Source organism: Echeneis naucrates, chromosome 14, assembly GCF_900963305.1.
Source record: "Echeneis naucrates chromosome 14, fEcheNa1.1, whole genome shotgun sequence".
Lineage (NCBI taxonomy): Eukaryota > Metazoa > Chordata > Actinopteri > Carangiformes > Echeneidae > Echeneis > Echeneis naucrates.
The window spans coordinates 8864270-8884859 of NC_042524.1; the positions used below are offsets into that span (position 1 = coordinate 8864270).

The window sequence follows — 20590 nt, forward strand, 5'->3', positions numbered from 1 at the left end:
TCTAAGTTTCATTTTTGAGTCAAAACTTTGTATAATCTCACTTTCCACTCTAAACTAGATTGTCTAAACTGTACGGCATATCATAGCATGTGAGTTTGAAAGTGAGGCTCTTACTGTTATCAGAAACAGGCCAAACAAACTGTTTTGCAGACTAAACTCTGTTCAGGCCAGCTGAAGTCCGGCATGAAAAAAAAAAAAAAGGCTTTGCAACATGAAGGCTGTATTTCTACTGTTCACCCTGAGATGAATGCAGTGGAAAATGAAACAAGTATCTTCTTCTACAACTTAACATCTCTTGTCTCCCATTGGACCAGAAATTGGTGTGAAGTGTTTTGACATGTGATAATCCACATGATGTGGATTTTTCCTCAAACTGGACTTCCTGTACCTGAACAACCACTAATGCAGACCTTTGCAGTTTTTAAAAACTGGGTTGTTTTTGGTCTCAATTCCCTCTTACAGTAACTGTTTAGCCACAAGTTTTTTGGTTCCATTAGTAGCAGACACGTAACAAGTTGCTTCTGCACAAAAAGTTTGCATAAAAATTTCTGCAATTTATTAATTTGCCAGGTTTTTTTTTTTTTTGTTGTTTGTTTTGTTTTGTTTTGTTTAGTTTTTTGGACCATCTTCTCTCATCAGTGTCAGCAACCCTGCTGTCTTTGTCAGTTGACGTTATTCACATGTTATTCTTATTTTATTCCACTACTTTGAATAGAGATCTGTTTTTCTTATCCTTTATTACTAGAGTATTTTGCCCTGCTTGTCACATTGCTGGTTTTTCTAGGCTTTTGGCACTTCAGTGTGTGTGTGTGTGTGTGTCTGTGTGTCTGTGTCTGTGTGTGTGTGTCTGTGTGTCTTTGTGTGTGGTCTTACTTTCTGTGCCGGCTGTCATGCTTTACTGCCCAGGGCTCTGCAGCTGTCACTGCACTGGGGCTGAACCTGTTCTTCCCTCTGCCAGTACTTGTTCCTGTCGGAAAAGAGAGCACAGAAATCATCACCTGCTGAAATCCAGCACAGTAATGGCTTCAGAGCTGTAAGAAGAGCTTCCCCCTCCAAGGAAAGATGACTTACTCTACTTTTAGCCCTTTCAACTAAACGTTGCGATGAGAGCAGCCGATCACTTAAAATTTTTGTCAAGGGTGAAGTTTCCAAGACACACCGAATCTGTTGAACATACTGAGAAAACAGACCTTGGTTCTCTTTATGAAAATGTCTATTTGGCAGACAAACTAACAGTCTAGTTTTGAATTGTTGATGTAGGTAATTCGGTGTATTTTCTTCTAAATGAAAGAGTTAAAGATGTAATTACAGGAAAGCATTAAAATCACATTTCCTGTTTTGTGGGTATGTTTCACAGTTCATCCAACATTACCTGAACTGTTTGGTTGTGATTCTTGGCATAATTGATCTGATATTCTAAGGAGGTCTGAACGTACTTTAGCAATGCTGTTAAAATGAGATTTGAGGTGTTTTTTTTTTTTTTTTTTTGGTTTGTTTTTTAATTATTATTATTATTATTATCATCCGTTGTGCATTTCAAGTTGGGATTCTTTTCTTTCAAGTAGATGTGGAATGAAACAACTGAAGTAAATAGAAATCTCAGTGACATTTCCTCATCTCTGACAGCTCTATATGGAGCAACCTTCATGCAGGAATAAATAAACTCACAGAATAAACTATCTAGACTGTAGCAATGATACATACTTGATACATTCACCATTGCTTTGATTCATGAAACTCTAAACCTGTGTTTATTTTGCCTGACTAGAGTCTGTGCCGTGGTGTGGTTTTAGAAGTTTCTTTCATTTCCTTTGCATGAGACAGATTTTCTCCAGCAGACAACAGAAAGTTATCAGGTCTCTGGTTAGTCAGCGCAAAATAATTTGTTGGGAACACACACCCTGACAAACTTAATGGCTCACATAGGGTTGACTCAGATTTGTTGACATTTCTACTTTTGTGGAAATGCAATGAGTCAGAGGAAGAAGAGGCTGTGCTCAGGTGTATTTTTAGATTTTTGTCTAGTTACAAAAGCACACATTAGCAAACTGTACTTTTCCTTTGTTTGTATCACAGAGCTTGTCTTGCCACCCTACACACAGACACACACACACACACACACACACACAAACCCAGTTAGAGACAGGCTTGGCAGGCTCTGTGCGGTGCTGACAGGGACCATGCGTTTTGCCTCAGTGGAGTGTGGAGAGATATGTCAGAGTCGGGCTGACCTCCAGGCTAAGGGCTCTCAGAGCGCCGAGTCCAGCATACTGCATTCTTCCCCAGGAATGCTCAAAACCACGCCCAGATGTTCGTGCTTTGGTGTGAGCTGCTGCATGGATAGTTCATGAATTTAGTTGAGTTTATTATGTCTCTCAGTGTGTTTTTGATCAAATCAGTTCAGAATATTTAAGAAAAACTGCAGCTTGCAAATGACCAGTTCAACAAACTATTGATCGTGTAATTCTTGTGGTGTAAAACTATTTGGGGAATTCGAACTGGTGGTGCACCAGCTCACGTGTTTTCAGGCATCGCCCTCCCTGAAGTGTCATTGACAGATGACAGTAAACCCGTCATAGGTAAAGGAATGCTTCCTGCAGCTGAGACAGGCCTCAGACCTCAGTGTCTGAACTGAAGGGATGGACACTGTGTTAACACTGCATGTGATTTCCTTAAATGCTTCATGTCTGTCGAGATAAAAAAATCTAGATAAGCGATAGCAGCTTTGATTGTCCCTGGATTCACCTGACAATTGCACTTTATGGAAAGCAAAATTGTCTTATATTTTGTCCATATAGTGAATAATTGAGCCTTAAAATCTTCTGTAATCCTTTTAGCCTTGTGTTGCCAAAAAGCAGGGAAGCTGTATCAGCAGGGATAGATGCTCTGAGGTGAAACCTCTATTTCACCTCATTCAGGGAATCCTGCACCTGGACAAGTAGATACACAATGTGTTCAAGTTCATGTGGCAATTAGATGTCCAATAAATTCACTCAGAGCTAATTTGGTTCAGGCTACAATGAGAACATAATTTTCATCCAGTGGAAGTCTTCCTCAGTGGCTGTAGATTATCAGTGAAGCACGTGGGCTTTGATTTCATAAGCTCACTCATTTCCTAGGAAATATTTCTTTTGAAAGAAAAACAGCTCATCCAATTCATAGATCTGTAAAAAAAAAGAGAAAAAAAAAAGAAAGTATTCTTTTTTAATGCATTATCAGAGCACATTATGAAGACAGACTTTGATCTGGACCCTAAATCAAGAGGCTGTCATCGCAGAATTTCGGGGCTCTGCCACTGAGAATCTGTGAAGGATGTGATGTGATGAAAGTTCATTCATTCATCTTCAAGCACTTATCCCTTTCCAGGGTGCGGGGTGATGAAAGTTTTTACTCTTTATATTTTAGCCCAAAGAGAGGAAGGTCCAACAGTAAGAAGAGTAGAAAGGATGAAAGGGAATGCAGAATAATACAGAGAGAGGGAGAGTAAAAACAGCAATGAAGAAAAAGGAGTGAATTAAAGTGGACAGGGCATAGTAAAGGGCGCAAAAGAAGAATGGAAAAAGAACAGAAAGAAGATGAAAGTGAATTGTATGAGAGGGAGAAAGTAGTAGAAAGGAAAAACGTAGGGGAAGGATTTCAGTGATGACAACCAGAAGAAAAAGGAATGTGTAGAGAAGCAACTGGAGGTGAAAGACGAAAAACTGGAAACCAGAGAGAAGGAAGGAGTGACTCTTTGAGAGACTGTCTGACAATGAGATGTGAGGGTGAAAGTTTGCTCTCTCTTAGCTCAGCATGCTTCTATAATTAAAACCATCCACCCTTCCAGTCCTGAAAGAATGCTGAATCGCCACTTTTAGCATTCCAAGGGGAGTGAGATGTGTTCACAGCCCTGCCTGTTCTCAGGAATCACCACACACACTGGTGGAGCTGCTTCAGACTGGATCAGACACTCTCACACACAGTTTGTGGGAAACTGAGACATGTATAATTACCATATGCATCAACAGACACTCAGAATGTGAGAGAATAGTCAAACGTCTCCAGAGTTTTTTTTTTTTTCCTTGACAAGATATTTTAAGGTGTTAGATGTGCATTTAGTAAAGAATCAGTAATGTTCTGTGAGTCCACCAAAACATCACAAATTTTACAGAAGGCTTATCAGAAGTGATCAGAGGCCTATTTTTAGTACAATGCCAAACATTTCCTTTTGCTAAGCATCCCATCTATCAGAATTCTCTTCTTTTCTTCACCATAGGTATTTGTGCATATCTAGAGTAACTCAGAACTGCAACAGACATTTTTATGCCACACTTGTTTCAATGTTAGTTTTTAGTTTAATTTTTGTGAATGTGATAGCTAAGCAGAAACTTAACACATTCTTTCCTCAAAGTTGATGCGTTCACTTAGATTCAATAAATGATCACTTGTTTAGAATTTGTTGGTTAAAGGTCAAGTTTCTTGTCCAAAATTCACAAATTCATGCCACCATTATGTAACAGTAACAACACAAATACTTAACAGGGTGAATGAGGAACTGATGACTATTTAGTATTTTGACCATATTTAATGCACCTTGATTTGCTGGAAGTGCACAGCCATAAGGTCGGAATCCGAAATTCCCTAACAAACCCAAAATCAATATTGAATTAATATATAAAATAATCTATTGTTGTGTGTGTCTGCAGGTCTAGTTAGAACTCGCTGTAGACTTTAATTCTGTTGAACGGTTGCTTTGAGTTTCTGTGAGTAAAAATATGGTCTGTCAGCTGCTCACAAGCAATTTGACTTTTGAGGAAATCTTTATGTTCCAGTCAAGATTTTCTTGCATTCTGACATTACCATTTAGAGCTTTCAGCTTTTCCAACTCTGTTTAGATTTCTGTCAGGACGTTCTGCTTCTGCACATTATATAGATTGGGGCTTTAGGGAGAAAAGCTGCCATTTGCTGTCAGCAAACTTGTTTTCAGAGTGAACCGAGTTGTCATCCAGAGTGTCCATGTGACAAGAAAAGAGCAGAGTGACCCAATTAATCTCACCACAACATCAGCTGCTTTTCCAGCTCATCAGGGGACACACCAGCTATGAGTCCAGCTGACCATGTGAGGCCTTCACACAAACAATCTCATTGTGCAAAAAAAAAAAAAAAAAGGACGTATGTTGTGAAATTCATCTGACATAATCATCTATAAAGATTCCAATATTTACGGGCATCAAAAAAATGAAAGGCAATAGTACTTTTGTTGTCTGAGGTGTGTGCGCATATGGAGGTGTCAACCACAAAGTCTCATTGACCTGCAGTGGTTTAGTCTTGCCGTGGTAAGACCTTCACCACAAACGTGTGACCCAACTGTGTAAGACTTGTTATATGTTGGTGCTCAATCGTGGGTCTCTGGAGGTCCTCCTTTCTCTCACCTTTACAAGTGGGAGAAAGGGCTGCTAAATAATTAAAGTTGCTTCATGATATATTGTAGGAGTTGCTTTTGTAAAAGTTTTAAGAAAACATAAAAAAAATATGTAGCACCTTAATAGAAAAGTATTTCCTTTGAAAGCTTTGTTTTTGAGTTATGACGTGTTGGATGCTGCTGTTAACAGATGTGGGTCTTGTGTGCCAGCATTTTAGTTTGGAAGATAATAGTTAAATATGTGTTAACTATCTGAGTGAGAAATGGGTGTGGAAGTGATGCAAAGCAGATGTCACATCTCAGATAGTTTTAATAGTGTGTCTACCTGAGCTGCACACCGTTCATATCAATTTTCTTTCATATCCCTCAACATTTCAGTTTTGATGAGCACAATTAGTGTGATTGAGTAGCCTGAATGCAGGTGTTCACCCCTGAGTGGACCAATAGGAGTGACTACATGTGTCTGCTGTCAGTGCATCAGGATCGTCTTTGTTTCTTTTTTGTCACTTATTTGGTGGGTGTGTGTGCTCTTTCAACAGTTTTGGCAAGCAGCTGGGGGGCAGACGAGGCTGTGAATGCATCACCCTAGAACCCTCAGAAATGATTGTGGTGAGTAGACATACATAACCCCCCATTCCCCACTCTTTCTCTCTCCCTTCCTCCCTCTTCCTCGCTCTCTTTCTGATTGCCTCTCTGTCTTTGTCTCCCTCCAAATCACCTCTCTTTTTATCCTCCCGCCTCTCCCATCTCAGCCCTTTGATTTTATTCTTCTTTTCCCTTCCATTTTTATTTGATGTCTCTGATTCCTTTTTCCCCATTTCTTTTATCTCCCTTCCTCTTCTTCTGTGTCCCTCATCTGTAGCCTGCCCCCCCCCCCCACTGCTCCGCACTGCGTCTCTTTCCTCAAATATATATTTTAACGAACTTACAAGTGAATTCATTGCCAAAGCATTCACCATGTTAACAATATTCGAGCAAAAAAAGGCAAAAAAACAAAAAACAATTGTCTGGTCTCATCTGGGCCATATTATCTAATAAAGAATTTTCCGGTAGGATGAGAGAAAAAAAGTTTTTCACATTTTTAAAAGGTCAAAATTCAATCACATAAGTGAAAATCTAGACATGTAAATCCTTCCAATAATGTTTATTTTGGTCTGTTTTTTCTCATAGTATATTGTGCTAGTTTGCGTTTACTATTGTAATGTCTTTCTTTATGTCTCCACAAGGTTGTAGTGCTTACCAATCTCTCTATGACCTCCCTAAATGTCCTTCCTGCTCTTTTATTTCCCCTCTTTGTCTGAGGTTGAACCACATGTGACCTTGTCAGATCTTGATCGTTACGTCTATGTTCTCCTTGTCCTCTAATAGTGAGAGAGAGAGAGAATTTTTTTGAAGAAATCCCCATCTCACATTTCTGTTGCTGAAGTGAAACGTTTGAAACCATAATGTCCTCTTTACTCGATAGTGTGGCAGTGATTAGTTGACCAGTTTTACTCTGACAGTATTTATAGTAATGAGTCGGGTTTACTGGGAAAATCCCATTTTTCGAGGGCTGTTTTAGTTAACACGTTGACTCATTTTGGCATGTCAATGCAATTCGCATTGATATTCTCTCCTAACTGTCAGCAGGAAAGTGAACGAGCAGATTTTACTAAATGTCAAATAATGACAATACTAAGTCTACGTTGCCTTTACTCAAACAACATATTTCAGAATGTTATTTCTTCACTTATTAGAAAGTAAGAGGAATGAGCAGTTCAATAATCACACTTGGAGCCTACAGGTTTTGCGCAAAGCTGCAGATCTGCAAACAGGAAACATAAAGGGAAAGACTGTCTATCAACCACTGTACCCTGGGAGACAAGAGGCTGCAGCAACCACACCGAAGAACCAAAAGTCCCCTTTTTACATTGCATAACTACCACATGTAGTAATAACTGTGACCAGAAAATCCAACATATAACAGATAAGTGACAAAGACACAGCTATGACACAGAATGGCCATTTTCAATTACTGTAGCTTATTGGAATTTCCTGAACTCACAAGGTCGTTCTTGTTCTCATTCAGTGTTATCTCCTGATTTCTGCTTTGGACTTCTTCGGTGTCTTCCACGTCTTTGCTTATACATAAGTAATCAAATTTAAATTCTAGCTTACTGTATGTGCTCACTTTGTACCAGACATTAGTTCTGTGCAGGACTCATCAGCAATAGCCAAGCCTGCAAAGGTACGTCACAACATCTCGTGTGTGGCTGTACTGACAATCTTCCGGCTGTGACTCTGTAATAGTGTGTAAATTAAAAGTTGGGCATGGTGTGAAAATATCGAACCAGCTCTTGTACTTTCAGAATAAAAATTAAGATAATCTTTTATTTTGGAAGAACAGCTTTGTTATTTTTAAGGTGCAATTGTGAACTGACAATCTAACTCTTGTCATAATTTAACTTTAATACATCATAAATCCATGCCCAACTGTTAATTTTCAAGCAAAATTACCAAACAGCAACTCTGTCTGCTTTCTCTACATGCCAAGAAGCATTATGTTTTTTTATATGTGATAAAAAGTTAGAAACTTTCAGGCTTTGCTCTGTCTGTCTTGTGCTCATGATCAAAGGTGACATTTCCCTCTGTTAATAGCTGGTGGAAGCGGATGGTCCTCTATCTGTAACATATCGACATAAAATAAAACTCGTGAAACGTGGCCACCATTCAAATTCTACTTATGTACTTAGGTTGGTATTTCCTGGAAAATATCTTGTGATGCACAATAACTGGAGTATGTATGGGATGAATGTATAAACACAAGAGCAGGAGGAATGTGGTCGAGCCACAATGCATTGCAGCCAATCAGCTGATTAGAGCCACGGGAGTAGTATAGGGAGTGTAATCTGTAGCCTTTGTCATGACTCTGGTCACATGATGGACATGAGTGTTTTTGAGTGTGCATGCCTATGGTGAGAATGGAAGAGGATTTATAGAAGTAAGAACAGTAGGAAATGAATGAAAAGGGGGGGGGGGCATTTAGGAAGAATGATTCACTGTAGCGGACAGAAAGAGAAGAATGTAAACTCACAGATAGGAGAGGTGAAGCTAGTCACTCAAATATGTTAGAATGGATGGAGGAAACAGGAAATATGGTTGCATTATGACCATGACCATCAGTCACAATCATGAAAGCAAGAGTTCTCAATAGCAGGTCACTGGTTCAATGGGGGCCATCAAGCAGCCTATAAGGCACACACAGAGTGACACAACAGGATCGTTACATGGTCACAGGATAACTGTGATGGTCTGGTATATTTCTAACCTTCCCCCCCAAGACTTTCTTCTGAGATACCTTCAGGCTGTTTGTCTCATGAGGCTCATTAAAAGGAGACAAAACAACACTTTTTCGTGTGAGGAGGGACAGCACTGGCTTCTTTTACAACTGTTATTTGGTAGTGTATAGCTCAACTATCCCTGATGAATTTGTTCGGATGTCAATTACAGCAAAACTAGACAGAATTCAGTAGGTATTCTGTGTGCTACACCTGGGCTGTCCCTTGTCTTTATCATCCCATCACAGACATTGAGTCCCATTTCGGCAGTGACAGAAAATCTTTGGTGCCATTTACTCTGTTGCAGTTCGTTTTAAAGCTGTTTTCTGATGGATGTGAACCACTGAAGACTGTGAACCTCATCCTTCATGATTATGAATTCCAATGAGTTTTATCAGCTGTTTGTGTTTTTACCCATGACAGACCTCTATTCAGTCATGGGTATTCACACAGGTCTGATCAACCTCAAAGGGCCACTGTCCATGGATAACCTATAGTATCATTGTCTTTCATACCATGTGCTTATTTATTTATTATGTGCATGAATAGGATAGGCTTTAGAAATGAATTAGCCTCTGGGACTAATCAAGTATTCTGACGCTGAATCACACTGTTACACTGTAAATTCAAAGAGGGAAAAGTCATATGAGGGAAAGTCATATGACTTTAAATGTAGCCAATATTGTACCTTCCTATAATGTGTTACTTTTTATACTAGAGGTCTTCTCATTACGTAATAAAGGGGGTTTTAATAATGAATAGTAAATTTGAAAGAAATCTCTTAATATTTTGAATATGTTGCTTCCAAAATATCCAGAAGGATTTTATACTTGTTCTTGTCTTATTTTCAATTCATCCTGGAATCCTGACCCCCCTATATATTTTTTGAGCTGTGGGGTTGGAAAAAAAAAAAGACTTATTTATATTGGAATAAACAACAAAAACATGTAGAATAGAGTAGAGAGTAGAAGGTAGTTGAAGTAAAAAGTCATAATAAAAACTGTGAATCCAAATTACAATTTTGGAAAAAACACTGTGAAAGTTGCATAACATATTTACACTTTCGTTTAAGCATCGTCATTCCTGTCATTAAAAGGCGATTAACTTTATCATCATTATGCAATGGAGGACGAAAATGAATTCCTCCTGCAAGACCCGACTGGCAAAAAAATCCCAACAAGGAATCAATATTATAGCTGGAATTTGTATGAAATGCTGTTTTTGTTTTGTTTTTCTCTCCTCCTCTCTGTCTGCCGATTGAGGACATTTGTGTATGTACGGTTTCCTGGAGGAAACTGTGGGCTCAGTGTATGCTCTGTGCGCGTGTCAGACAGCGAGAGAGAACTAGTGAGCAAACATGTGAGTAAGTCTGCGAGTATGCAACGTGTTGAGCAGCTGAACTCTCGTCTTGAACTCTTCAGCCTGCGGAAGAAACAAAAAGAGATATGACCCTCGTTTTTTCAGGCCAGATGGTCGACCCATTCGTTTGATAATTTAATTGAGTTGTTTTCTTTGTTTGTTGTGGACGGTTGCCCAACAGGATGTAATGCTTTGGAATCCCTCTGGATTTAGTTTTTTTTCTTACCTTTTTTTAAAAAAAATTTTATTATAATTTTTTTTTTATTTGGACGCAACACTTGTACTTAACTTGTCTATAGAAGTGTTCCCCTGCTTGACCTCCCATCTTGTGGAATTTCCTGCTTTTATGTGTGGTTCTGCTCTCGTCTATGCGTCAGGATGAGTGTGCTTCGCTGGCACCGGCTCTCTGTGCTCTGGAAGAGCTGGATGTTCAACCAGGAGTCAGCAGAAGAGCAGGGCCAGATCACTGAGGCTCGAGGGCATGAACAACAACCACTGGAAAAGGAAGGGAACACATTCAAGGATCACATCTTAGACATTCAGAATTCATCGGAACTTAACACTCAGAATTTGGATTATAAGGAAATCCATAAATCAGAACCTGAAAACCAGAACTTGGATTGTACAGATCTGAGCTTAGATCCAAGGACCCAAAAGTCTGAATCACTGAGGTGCAGCTGCTCTGAACTATGCTCTCAGGTGTCAAACTGTGAGGATCACTCTTCCAGCAGTCCACACACACCTGAGGGTTGGGGATCCCGCAGAAGCTGCTATTCTGAGGAGGGTGTTCACTGTGTATTGCAGGTGGATAACGGCAGTGAGGGGGACGACAGTTTTCTGCAGAGAGAGGGATCCCAACGAAGGTCCAGGCGACGCTTCAGGAGGGTCAACCCCAGAGGGGAGCGGGAACTCATCACAGACGGACAAGAACCCGCTGGCTACAACACGGTAAGAGCAAACACCATGACCATCAGTACAGGCTAATGCTGAGCCACTTTAGAATTAACACATCAAATGCAGCTTTGTTTTCTTTTTCTTATTTTTTACCTGAAACTTGCTGACACAATGACTGAACGTCTTCAGTCTTCATCAACAGACCACTTGTTGAAAAGTGTCAAATCCTCTTCCTCTCTCTATGATAGGTAGTGTGAAACATTAGCTCTCTTTGGACTCATCTAGGTTTTTTGTTACATTCAATAAAATAAAAACAGTGCTGCAGGGCAACAGAGGCTTTTTGAAATATGCTTTTTAGAGTTAAATACCAAAAACATCAGAATGTCACCAACATTTTCAGTGTTCAATAAATAGGCAATTTTGTAAGGAGACGAAACCTCCTTTAGACCAGTTGATATGTTGGTGGGACTTTTCCGAGTTTCCGTCATGAAAACTAGGCATAGCGCAGAACATGGAGTATACATGTTCTTTTGTATGAAGTTGAGTTTCCCTCCCTCTGATAGGATCAGCGAGGCCAGCAGAGTGTCGGTTAGAGTTCTGACTAATCGCCAGAAGCCACGCTTTCGCTCACAGAAACACACGCACACACACGTACACAAACTTAAGCATTTAGCTCACACACACACACATTCCTGGGGCATCACAAAGGGGCTTAATGGAGAGCTCAAAGTGTCCTACTTGCTTTTGTAGTCTCTCTGTGATTGTTCCACATTTTTAAATTACATTTCTAGTCTTCAATGCTGCCGAATCAAATCTACATTCCTCTCTGTGGCTGTATTTATCACGTCAAGGCCAACCACATGTGCTAACAGAGTTCTGCTCCAAAGAAACAGGTGGAGAAATGTGCAGCTCTTGTAAACAAAGAGAATTTCTTTAGTCCTGCATTAAACTGAAGACTAGAGGGCAAGACCAGCTAGACACGCATTTGGCAAAAAGAAAGCAATCCAAATTGAAAAGATCGAAATGTTTTGACATATATTAAACTCTGGTGATTGTAAAGTGACTGAATGAGGCCCTTGACATGCTCACTTGTCTTTCATTAAATGAGAATATAGATTGGGAGATGATGATATGCTATCTTGTTACCATTTCGCTCTCTCAACGGCCTTTTATGACTGTGGTTTTCTCTTCACCTTTCATGTTTCTGTTGGCCTCTCATGTTCAGGATTATGTCAACAACCAGGTAGGAAATACTGTATAAAAAACTTTTTTACATGTTTGCATGTCTCTGTGCCAATTTGTTGTTTCACATTATTCCACAACTTCCAGGATCTTCTTGATCCATCTTCTTGAATGTGTTTATGAGTCACTGCTGGTTCAGGCACCTGTGTTGTAAAAAGCGGGTCATTTTGAGACACAGTCTGCAGTCTGCTTCAAACTTTGGGTGACAGATAAGAAGGGGGCTGGATGTGCACTACACAGATAAAGGCGACACTTGTTCAAGGTTCATAACTTTTTCAGTCTTGTGGTGAGGTATAGTGTATCCCTGCACAAATATTTTTTAGTTCTTAAATGTTTTGAGAAGTAAGTGATTTATCAATAGGTCAATTAGAGACATTCATTCTCACTATAACCTGGAAAATACACACATCGACAATATGTGCCCAGAAAGTCCATCGCTCTGTTTTTCTCAATGTATCTACATGGCTGCAAATTCGTGATGACATAATGGCAGAATGGATGTTAGACAGGCTGTTTTTTCTGGCTGTGGGTCAGAGGATGTTGTTCAGAGGTCTTATTGAACCATAATAACATCAGTAATCCATTATTACTGCTCTGTGCTGGTGTCTGGTGTCTGTCTCTTAATGGATTGCAGTGGACTGAATGAAGTTTCTGAAGCTACGAATTGAGATGAGTGCAAAAATGGTGCAAAGGAGAATACAGCTCTCACCTCCAACTCACGTCAATGAACCAGACTGCTGGGTACATTTTTCTTTCATTTTTGAAGCGGAGAAACACATCCTGCTGATTAAATCAAGCTTCCCTTTATTATTCCGTTTCACTTTTTTTATTTTAATCTCTGATCCAGCATGTGATTGATTGTCATTGATCGAGAAACTTCATCCCGCCCCTATTCAGAAGATCCTTTGCATTCTCTCGCTACTATAACAGACCACTGGGATTCACTAATGACAGACTCATACCACACACACACACACATGTATACATGTTACACAGATACAGACATGCACACAGAGAAAGTCACTTCATTAAGACATCAGATGCCTCACTGAGCTACTGCCTCTCTCTCACTACACAGATAGATAGATGAACCCATCACCTCATTTGCCTTGGAGAGGGAGCCTGCTCGAAGGGCTTTTACTGCCAGGCTATTCCATGGCACCCCAGGATCATTAATTTAACATGCCAGAAGTTCAGCCATCTGCACAGGGTAGTCAAAAGCTCACAACACTAGAATAAGATCAGCAAAGAGCGATTTTACGCAATATCTGTGATCCGTGATCTGTGATCCAAGTTGTGCTGAACTGCGAAAGCCCAGAGGTTTTTTTGTTGTTTTTGTTTTATTTGTTTGTTTGCTCGTTTGTTTGTTTTTTTTTTCATGTAGACAAACTCACTTCACAGCAACGATTTTCTCAGAAATTCTCTTGATTGATGTGTAATGTTTGACTTATAGATAGCACAGAGTCAGACCTGTTTGTGTGAAGAGCATGAAGCAGTATCCTCTGCTGGTTTGATGCAACCATATGCCAGTGAACCGGAAACAGCATGTCTCTTGCAAAGTCTGTGGTTGGTTACAATTCCTGTGTCAGAAGCCAAAGCTTCTGATGTCTGTGCATTCTTTTACCTCCAAGCACGTACGCATGCATTTTCTTGCTCCTGCTAACCTGGGACACACGTGAGTTAAATGTGCAACGCAGCATTAATTCTGAAAAGACTCAGTCGCCAAAGAATATCTAAGGGAACTCCTTCAAGTAGAGGGGAAGATTTGTAAATGCTGCTTGAGAAATTTCCCCATTCTACTTGCCCACTTGGGTTTTATGAGAATTTAGTCATGGATCAGAAATGTCTTCACACAGGAAGCAACAAATCAGTTTTTCACGCTAATCTTGTTCCAAACCAGTGACAATAAGTTGGCCCACATGGCCACTGATATGGTACTCTGAAATTTACTAAATGAAGCTGAAGTTGTGTAAATTTACCCACACAGCATATACATCAGATACACAAAATTAGTTACCACAATTGTCACCACAGGTCTAGCGTTGTAGTAATTTTTGAAACCTGGTGTTACAAATTTTGGTTAGTAAACACAGCAGAGGCAAATTGATACAACAAAGAACTTTCCTCTTGCTGGGTGTTACCTGTGTGAGGATGAAACATTATTCCATCTGCTGGGAAGGATTGTCTGAAATCTGCTGAACAGCTGCTAAATTACCCTGGTGGTGAAATTATATTGTTTTAAAAAAGCTACTTTTGCTTCTAAATTAAAATGCTTACTATTTTAAAGCTTGCACAATGTGGTGACTTATGTGCCATGATGATGCTGTACACTTAAAATATCCATCTTAGTGTGAGTCAAGACAAAGTGGATGCTCTTATGATGGTGTTTTCATCTTGGGGATCCATTAGCAGTGACTTAATCTCAATTATACTGTTCGCTTTCCTATCAGTTTTGTTCAGTTTGATGATTTTGTGGTTTTCGTGCTTTGTCATTTCTCATATTACCCAAATGTCCCTGATCGCAATGGGTAACGCTCAGGTTGCACTCCTGATGCAATGGGCAACTCATAGGTGTGACTCATAGAAGTGCTTTGTCATAGTTCTGTCAATCTGGTGTGAAGACTAATGGAGAAATTACATCATCTTCCATCTTCACCTCATGTTGGAAGAGTATTGGTGTGGGATGAAGTGAAAATGCTCTTGCTGTGTTATGCAGCACTTTAAGATACCTTTTAACATTAAAACAGCTTGTTCTGAGTCTTCTGTAAGTTGTTTGGGGTTCCACAATCTTTGAGTTCCTCAGAGCAGCAACAGATTTTTTTTGAAAAAGACAAATTCCTGCACTGATTGTGTTGGAATGGCCTCAGTGGTGTCAGTCAGTTTTATTGAGTTTTGCTTGGCATCATGACTTGATGAAGTTGTTAACATTCCCGTAATATTCCTGGCTTAGTTTTTTATTGCTAATAGATTGATGTGTGTTTGTGTTGAAAATTTATATGTATTTTTTTCCCAAGTATTTGGGTGTGTCTTCAGACTTTAGCACTTTTTTTTCATACATTTCAGCTACAGTTGGACATTTGAACATGAATTATTACAGTAAGTCTGTTTAGCTCCTTGCCGTCACTGTAGTTTTGCAGTGTTGAACCATTCTGGGCTGTTTACGTTTTAAAGCCTCTTGCTGCTTTAATGTGCTTGGTCCATTCCTGAGCTCATCTGGTCTCATTCTATCAGAATGCAGGTGGGGCCAGCAAAGCCCCAAGGGCGTCTAGCCAGCTCTGCCACTGCTAGAACAAGCAGGGTCCCAGGGAAGAGATGGGTAGCCAGGGAGATGTGAGAAGGAGAAGAATAAGGAATAAAAGGTGGATGTTTTTACTCAAAATAATCGTACAAATGTAAGAGGGGTCACATGATTATAGTTAAAACCGCTGGTTTGTAAAATGTTAGTAATAATAGTCTGAATTGAAGCAAATCATATTGACAAAACAAATGTCTTCAAAAGCCTTCAAATGTCTTCACAGAGCATTAAATTTAATGTTAATCAGCAATGAAGTGATTGCAACAAGAGGAGTCTTAAACTGAAATGCAATGTGTAATGATGTCAAAGCCACTTTCCACACTTTTTCAAAAGAAGCTGCATAACACAGAAAGATTTGCTACTGAAGTGAGCAGCCAGAGATCAGCATCAATTTTTAGGTGTAATAAAGTATTCAGATGAAGGTAATTTTTTTTGCCGCAAGGCATCCAAAACCAACTTGTTTATCCATTTGTGATAATATGTCTGATTATCTATTTGCAAGTATCTGTCATTTACTGGGATTACCCCCTGTTGTTACCATACAGGACAGATAGTAATGTAGTTATTTTAAAATATTCCTCACAAAAAATCTGTGTTTCCATCCTAATGCATTTTCAGTTGGTGAAGTAAAGAGATTCAACTAATAAATCATAACATACATGAAGTGTAAAGCATGTCTGCCCACCAAAGAGTTGGTAAAAACATGAAAACATCAGATCTGTAACAGAAATAGACAGAAATGCCACATTCATCACATCTTCCACTTCATTTTCATTCATTTCAGATTCTGATTTGATACAAAAGGAAAGGAACAAAAGGAAGCATATCTTTGAATGTGAGGCAGACATGCAATCACAAGGTAATGTGCAACGAGGATATGGTGGGGAAGCAGTGATACACAATCATGAATTAAGTGGGCGTGTCGCAGCAGGAGGAGGAGCAGGAGTGGTGAAGGTTGTTGGAAGGTTAGATGAGGATTTAATGGGTGACAAGAAAGATGGGGTGAGGGAAAGGCTGGGTCAGCGGGGTTAAGATGGGATACTGATGTGGGGGGGTCAGAATATGAAGTAAAGGAGGAATAGATCCAACTCGGGTTAATAACGCTGGCAGAATTATTTAACTTGCTCTGACTATCAGCAAAGTGTACTAAAGTGCTTCAAGACAAACTGATGACAGCTCAAGCATTTTTGAGTTCATTTGGTTTGCTTTGAGTTAACATTGGGAGGTTTAATAACATTTCCAGGAATTTTGCTACTGAATTGTTGCATTCATTTTCCTTTTTTTTTTTTTTTTGGCTTACTGCTATTGTAAAGTGTTCTCTGGCTCTCTAGCTAAGTTGTAACGGCTGCCACCTCAACAAAAAAACTTGAATTTAATGGCACTAAACAAATCAGGAGCATTCAAATTAGACATAGGTTTAGAAAGTTTTTCGTCTGTTATTGTGACCTATGTTTGCTTCAAATGGGAACAAACAAACAAACAAAAAATGAGAAAAGAGGGGACAGAAAACAAAGAGGATAAAAATATTTTCAACCCAACAGCTGGTGAGGATTGTTACAGCAATCACGTGGCATTCAATGACTTGTTTATTTCCTGAAATTCTGACTCAGGCTCAAAACACTCTGCTCGATCTTTGACTGATGCTTTCAAGTGGCCAGCAAAACCACAGACCTCAGTCGTCCGGCAGTGCTCCAGCTGGGCGAGAATAGTGCAACCGTACGTGTCTTCTGCATGGACAATGTAGAACACACATATTCACACCTTCGCTGATTTGTGAATAGTCATGAAAGATGGTATTTTTAGACCCGATGACAGGTTTCTTTGAGCTGCACAAGCCCTTGAATAAGAGGAAGGTTGGTAGTGTGGTGTGTAAAACATTTATTTCTACCTGCACAACAGCATGCTGATCTGTGCATGAGCATTAAAAGTCTCAGGATCATTAACGTGGTAATAGGCCATTTGTTTCTTCATGTCATGTATAAAGTGCGGCTTGAGTTTCATTACTAAAACTGATGTATTAAACCTGCAGTCATCCAGACTGCGCACGTGTGTGTGTGTGTGTGTGTGTGTGTGTGTGTGTACAGTGTACGGTGGGCAGCACAGTGTACCAGTGGGGCACTATCTGCGGCTGTTGTTGCTGCTAATTTTAGGGATTACATCAGCAGCACTAAGATGACAACCTTATTGAACTCCCTCTACTTTTTCTCTCCTCCTCCTCCTCCTATTCCTTCTTCCCTGTCTTCCCTCTCTCCTTTCCTTCTCCTTGACTTACCTCTGTCCCTTATCCTTTTATCTTCCTTTCTTGTTATAACTTTCTCACCGCCCTGTTTTTGGATCTCTTCTTAAGATTAAATACGTACAATCGTACCTGGACGCCCAGTATTATTTTCCAAATTCATATTAATTACCTTTCACACTATCCTTTTCGTGCGTGTGTGCTTCAATTGTGTTTACAAAATGTTCATACACTTAGGAGAGCCGGTGATCTCAAAATTGTAAAATCCAATAAAAGCCCTAGCAAAAATGTCCTTCTTTTGGCTGTTTGAGCTAAAGGATCACTCGAATTCGTTGTTTGAAAAGATCCAATCAGGCGATCAGAAAGTAGAAATAATTTTGCACCAAATGTAAACACAAAGACAAAGCTTTTACTTTTCCTCCCTTTCCTCTCCTTCACCTCATGAAACTGGCAGCTCTTTCCCTCCCTTGCACTCCGCCTCCTCTTTCCTTCTGTTTGTCTAAATTTTTCATCCTCTAATCTGCCTCTCTCACGTAACTTTTTTTTTTCTCTTGTGTGCATGCGTAGGGCTTGCTGTCTCCCATTATTTGCTTTCAATATGTCTCTCTGCAGGCTTGACCCTCTGTGTACTTTCTAACTTTTTGTCATGGCCCATTCATCTCCATTTAACATAATCATTGTATTCCAGAGAGTCACAGAGGAAGACTTCAAATTAGTTGTCATCAGTTTGTTTGTCCATTGTGTTTGTCCCGTCAGGCGCCACTTATTGCATTTTAATTTGCAGGAAATGACAAATCACATGTCATTCTTTTTCCACTGCAGTTTCAGAGTTGCTTTTGTGCTACAGTTGAACATCAAAAATGAAAATAACTGTCACAAACTGGTGATGAGCTTTCCCCTCATTTTCCCTGTAGGTTTTATGTTTTTGCATCTCCAGCTTCGGCTCGGATCTTTCTTAGCCTCTCTGTGTGGACTGGTCGGAAAAGGAAGGGCTGGTTTAAATGGCAGGAATTCCTGTCTTGTCTTTCAGACACATGTACAATCACACACACACACAAACACATGATCAGATGGCTTCAGTCATCACATTCACATAGTTTTGTCTCATTGCTGGATACATTAAAGAGTGTTTGTGCTTTTGTGTAAGTGGTAGTCACTGCTCTTTATGTATTTGTCTGCTCTCCACAGGAAATCAGATTATATTTGGCGTTGAACAGTCATACCTCCACATTTGCTCTGAAGCACTTGACCATCTGCTCCTTGATGGGAGATGAAATTAGGATACTTAGAGAAGGCAATGGTTGTGTGGTTTGACATTGGTGGTAAAAGTAGTACTCTTTAACTATATAGAAGCATTATCATGTTTTCTCTAAAATAATCAAGATCCTTTAAAACAAACCAGAAATTCGAAGAAACCTTTCTTCTTATATATGTGAACTGTATGAACTCTACTTTCACTCGATCCTTCAAAAAAATGTGTGCTTCCCCAAACATTCACAGCTTTTTATTATATCTCCCCTCATTAGCTGTGTTGTTAACGAGACACTGTCAAACTCTGGACTGTCTGTGGAAATGACTCCACTGCACCCAACAGAGGAATACAGGGCTAAAATAGCTCAGCACTTATTCTGTGTGGCTGTGTACGCGCACACATTTGTGTGTTACAGTGCTGCAGGAGTTTCAGTCAGCTGACTCGTTTTAATTAGCCTGGCAGAACTGATTAGCTGTGAGCCGTAGACACACACACACATACACAAACATACGCACATGTTGTGTTCAGAGTACAGTTGGCTACTTTGTGAAAGCATGTGAGGTTATATAAATGAATTCATGTGTGGTGTCCCAAGGGGACAATTGTCTAAGTAGCACCAGTCCAGCTAACAAAAGAGAGACAAGACCCTGTGACATGTCTCTGAGCTACACTGCACCTCAGTGAGCAACACACACACACACACACATAAACAGGATGTGTTTTTGTCAGTGCAACCTGGTTGAATGGAGTGTGTCTGTCTGTCTGTCTGATCATTTGGTATTTGGCAGGCCAAGGTTTCTGCCTTTTGTTATCAAAAAGTCAATTCATCACTTCTTCCCCACCATTTCCTCTCTGTATCTCATACTGTTTGCCTTTCTTCATCACATTCAAAATAGGATTTTAACTTTGCTTCCTACACCTATTCTTTCCTTTTGCATTTTGATTCCTATCTTTTTTTTTTTTTTTTTAGTTTTTGTAGTCTTCTCATTCTGTCCTTTCGTTTTTCTTTGATTCTTTCTCTTAAAGTTTTATTTATGGTTGCCTCCTTTACTCTTTTCCATAAAACTGGCCTTAGTCTGCCTGGCAGATGCACACAAACACGCCGACTTGCAGACAGGCTGTTCCAGGAAGTGGTTTCTGTGTGATCGTATCCGGCTCCGTGTTTTGCAGACAGGTCCCACATCATCATGTCCTGACTTACCGTCAAAGGTCTCTAGAGGTACTTAACACAAAACAGTGTTTCTTTACTATTTTTTGGTTTGATCGGTCATTCACACAAGATGAGTGTTCTAATGAATTCTCTGAATTTATATGTTTTGAAATGCTGCTCCTGCAAACTAATATGTACAACTCGTAACATACAGAAAACTTAATGTTGACCAGCTCCATTAAATCCTGCTTTCAAATGGAAATAAATTTAGACAAGTTTTTAGGCCCAAAACAAAAAAATGTGCAGATATTCCTTTCATCTGCCATTTATGAGCTTCACATTGGCTACATCTTGTCTTTTTTTATCTTTTCATGCTCGTCTGCTTTTGTCACAAACTCGTTCTTGGTTTGATGTAATTAATTTTCTCCAAGTTTTCTTCAATAG

The 20590-nt window shown here is 39.6% G+C and overlaps 1 protein-coding gene across 9 annotated transcripts in view; it reads left to right on the forward strand.

Moving 5' to 3' along the window:
• The window catches only part of rapgef6 (Rap guanine nucleotide exchange factor (GEF) 6), a 121143-nt gene that overhangs the window by 35902 nt on the left and 64651 nt on the right, over positions 1–20590 (forward strand). For 4 of the 9 annotated variants that reach the window (XM_029520118.1, XM_029520120.1, XM_029520122.1 and 1 more), the window contains 3 exons: positions 5941–6010; positions 10882–11025; positions 12197–12214. In XM_029520118.1, the coding sequence (XP_029375978.1) occupies positions 5941–6010; positions 10882–11025; positions 12197–12214 (232 nt within the window). Of the gene's footprint in view, positions 1–5940; positions 6011–10064; positions 11026–12196; positions 12215–20590 lie in introns of those variants that run through there. The other 5 variants (XM_029520114.1, XM_029520116.1, XM_029520117.1 and 2 more) reach the window with 4 other exon arrangements.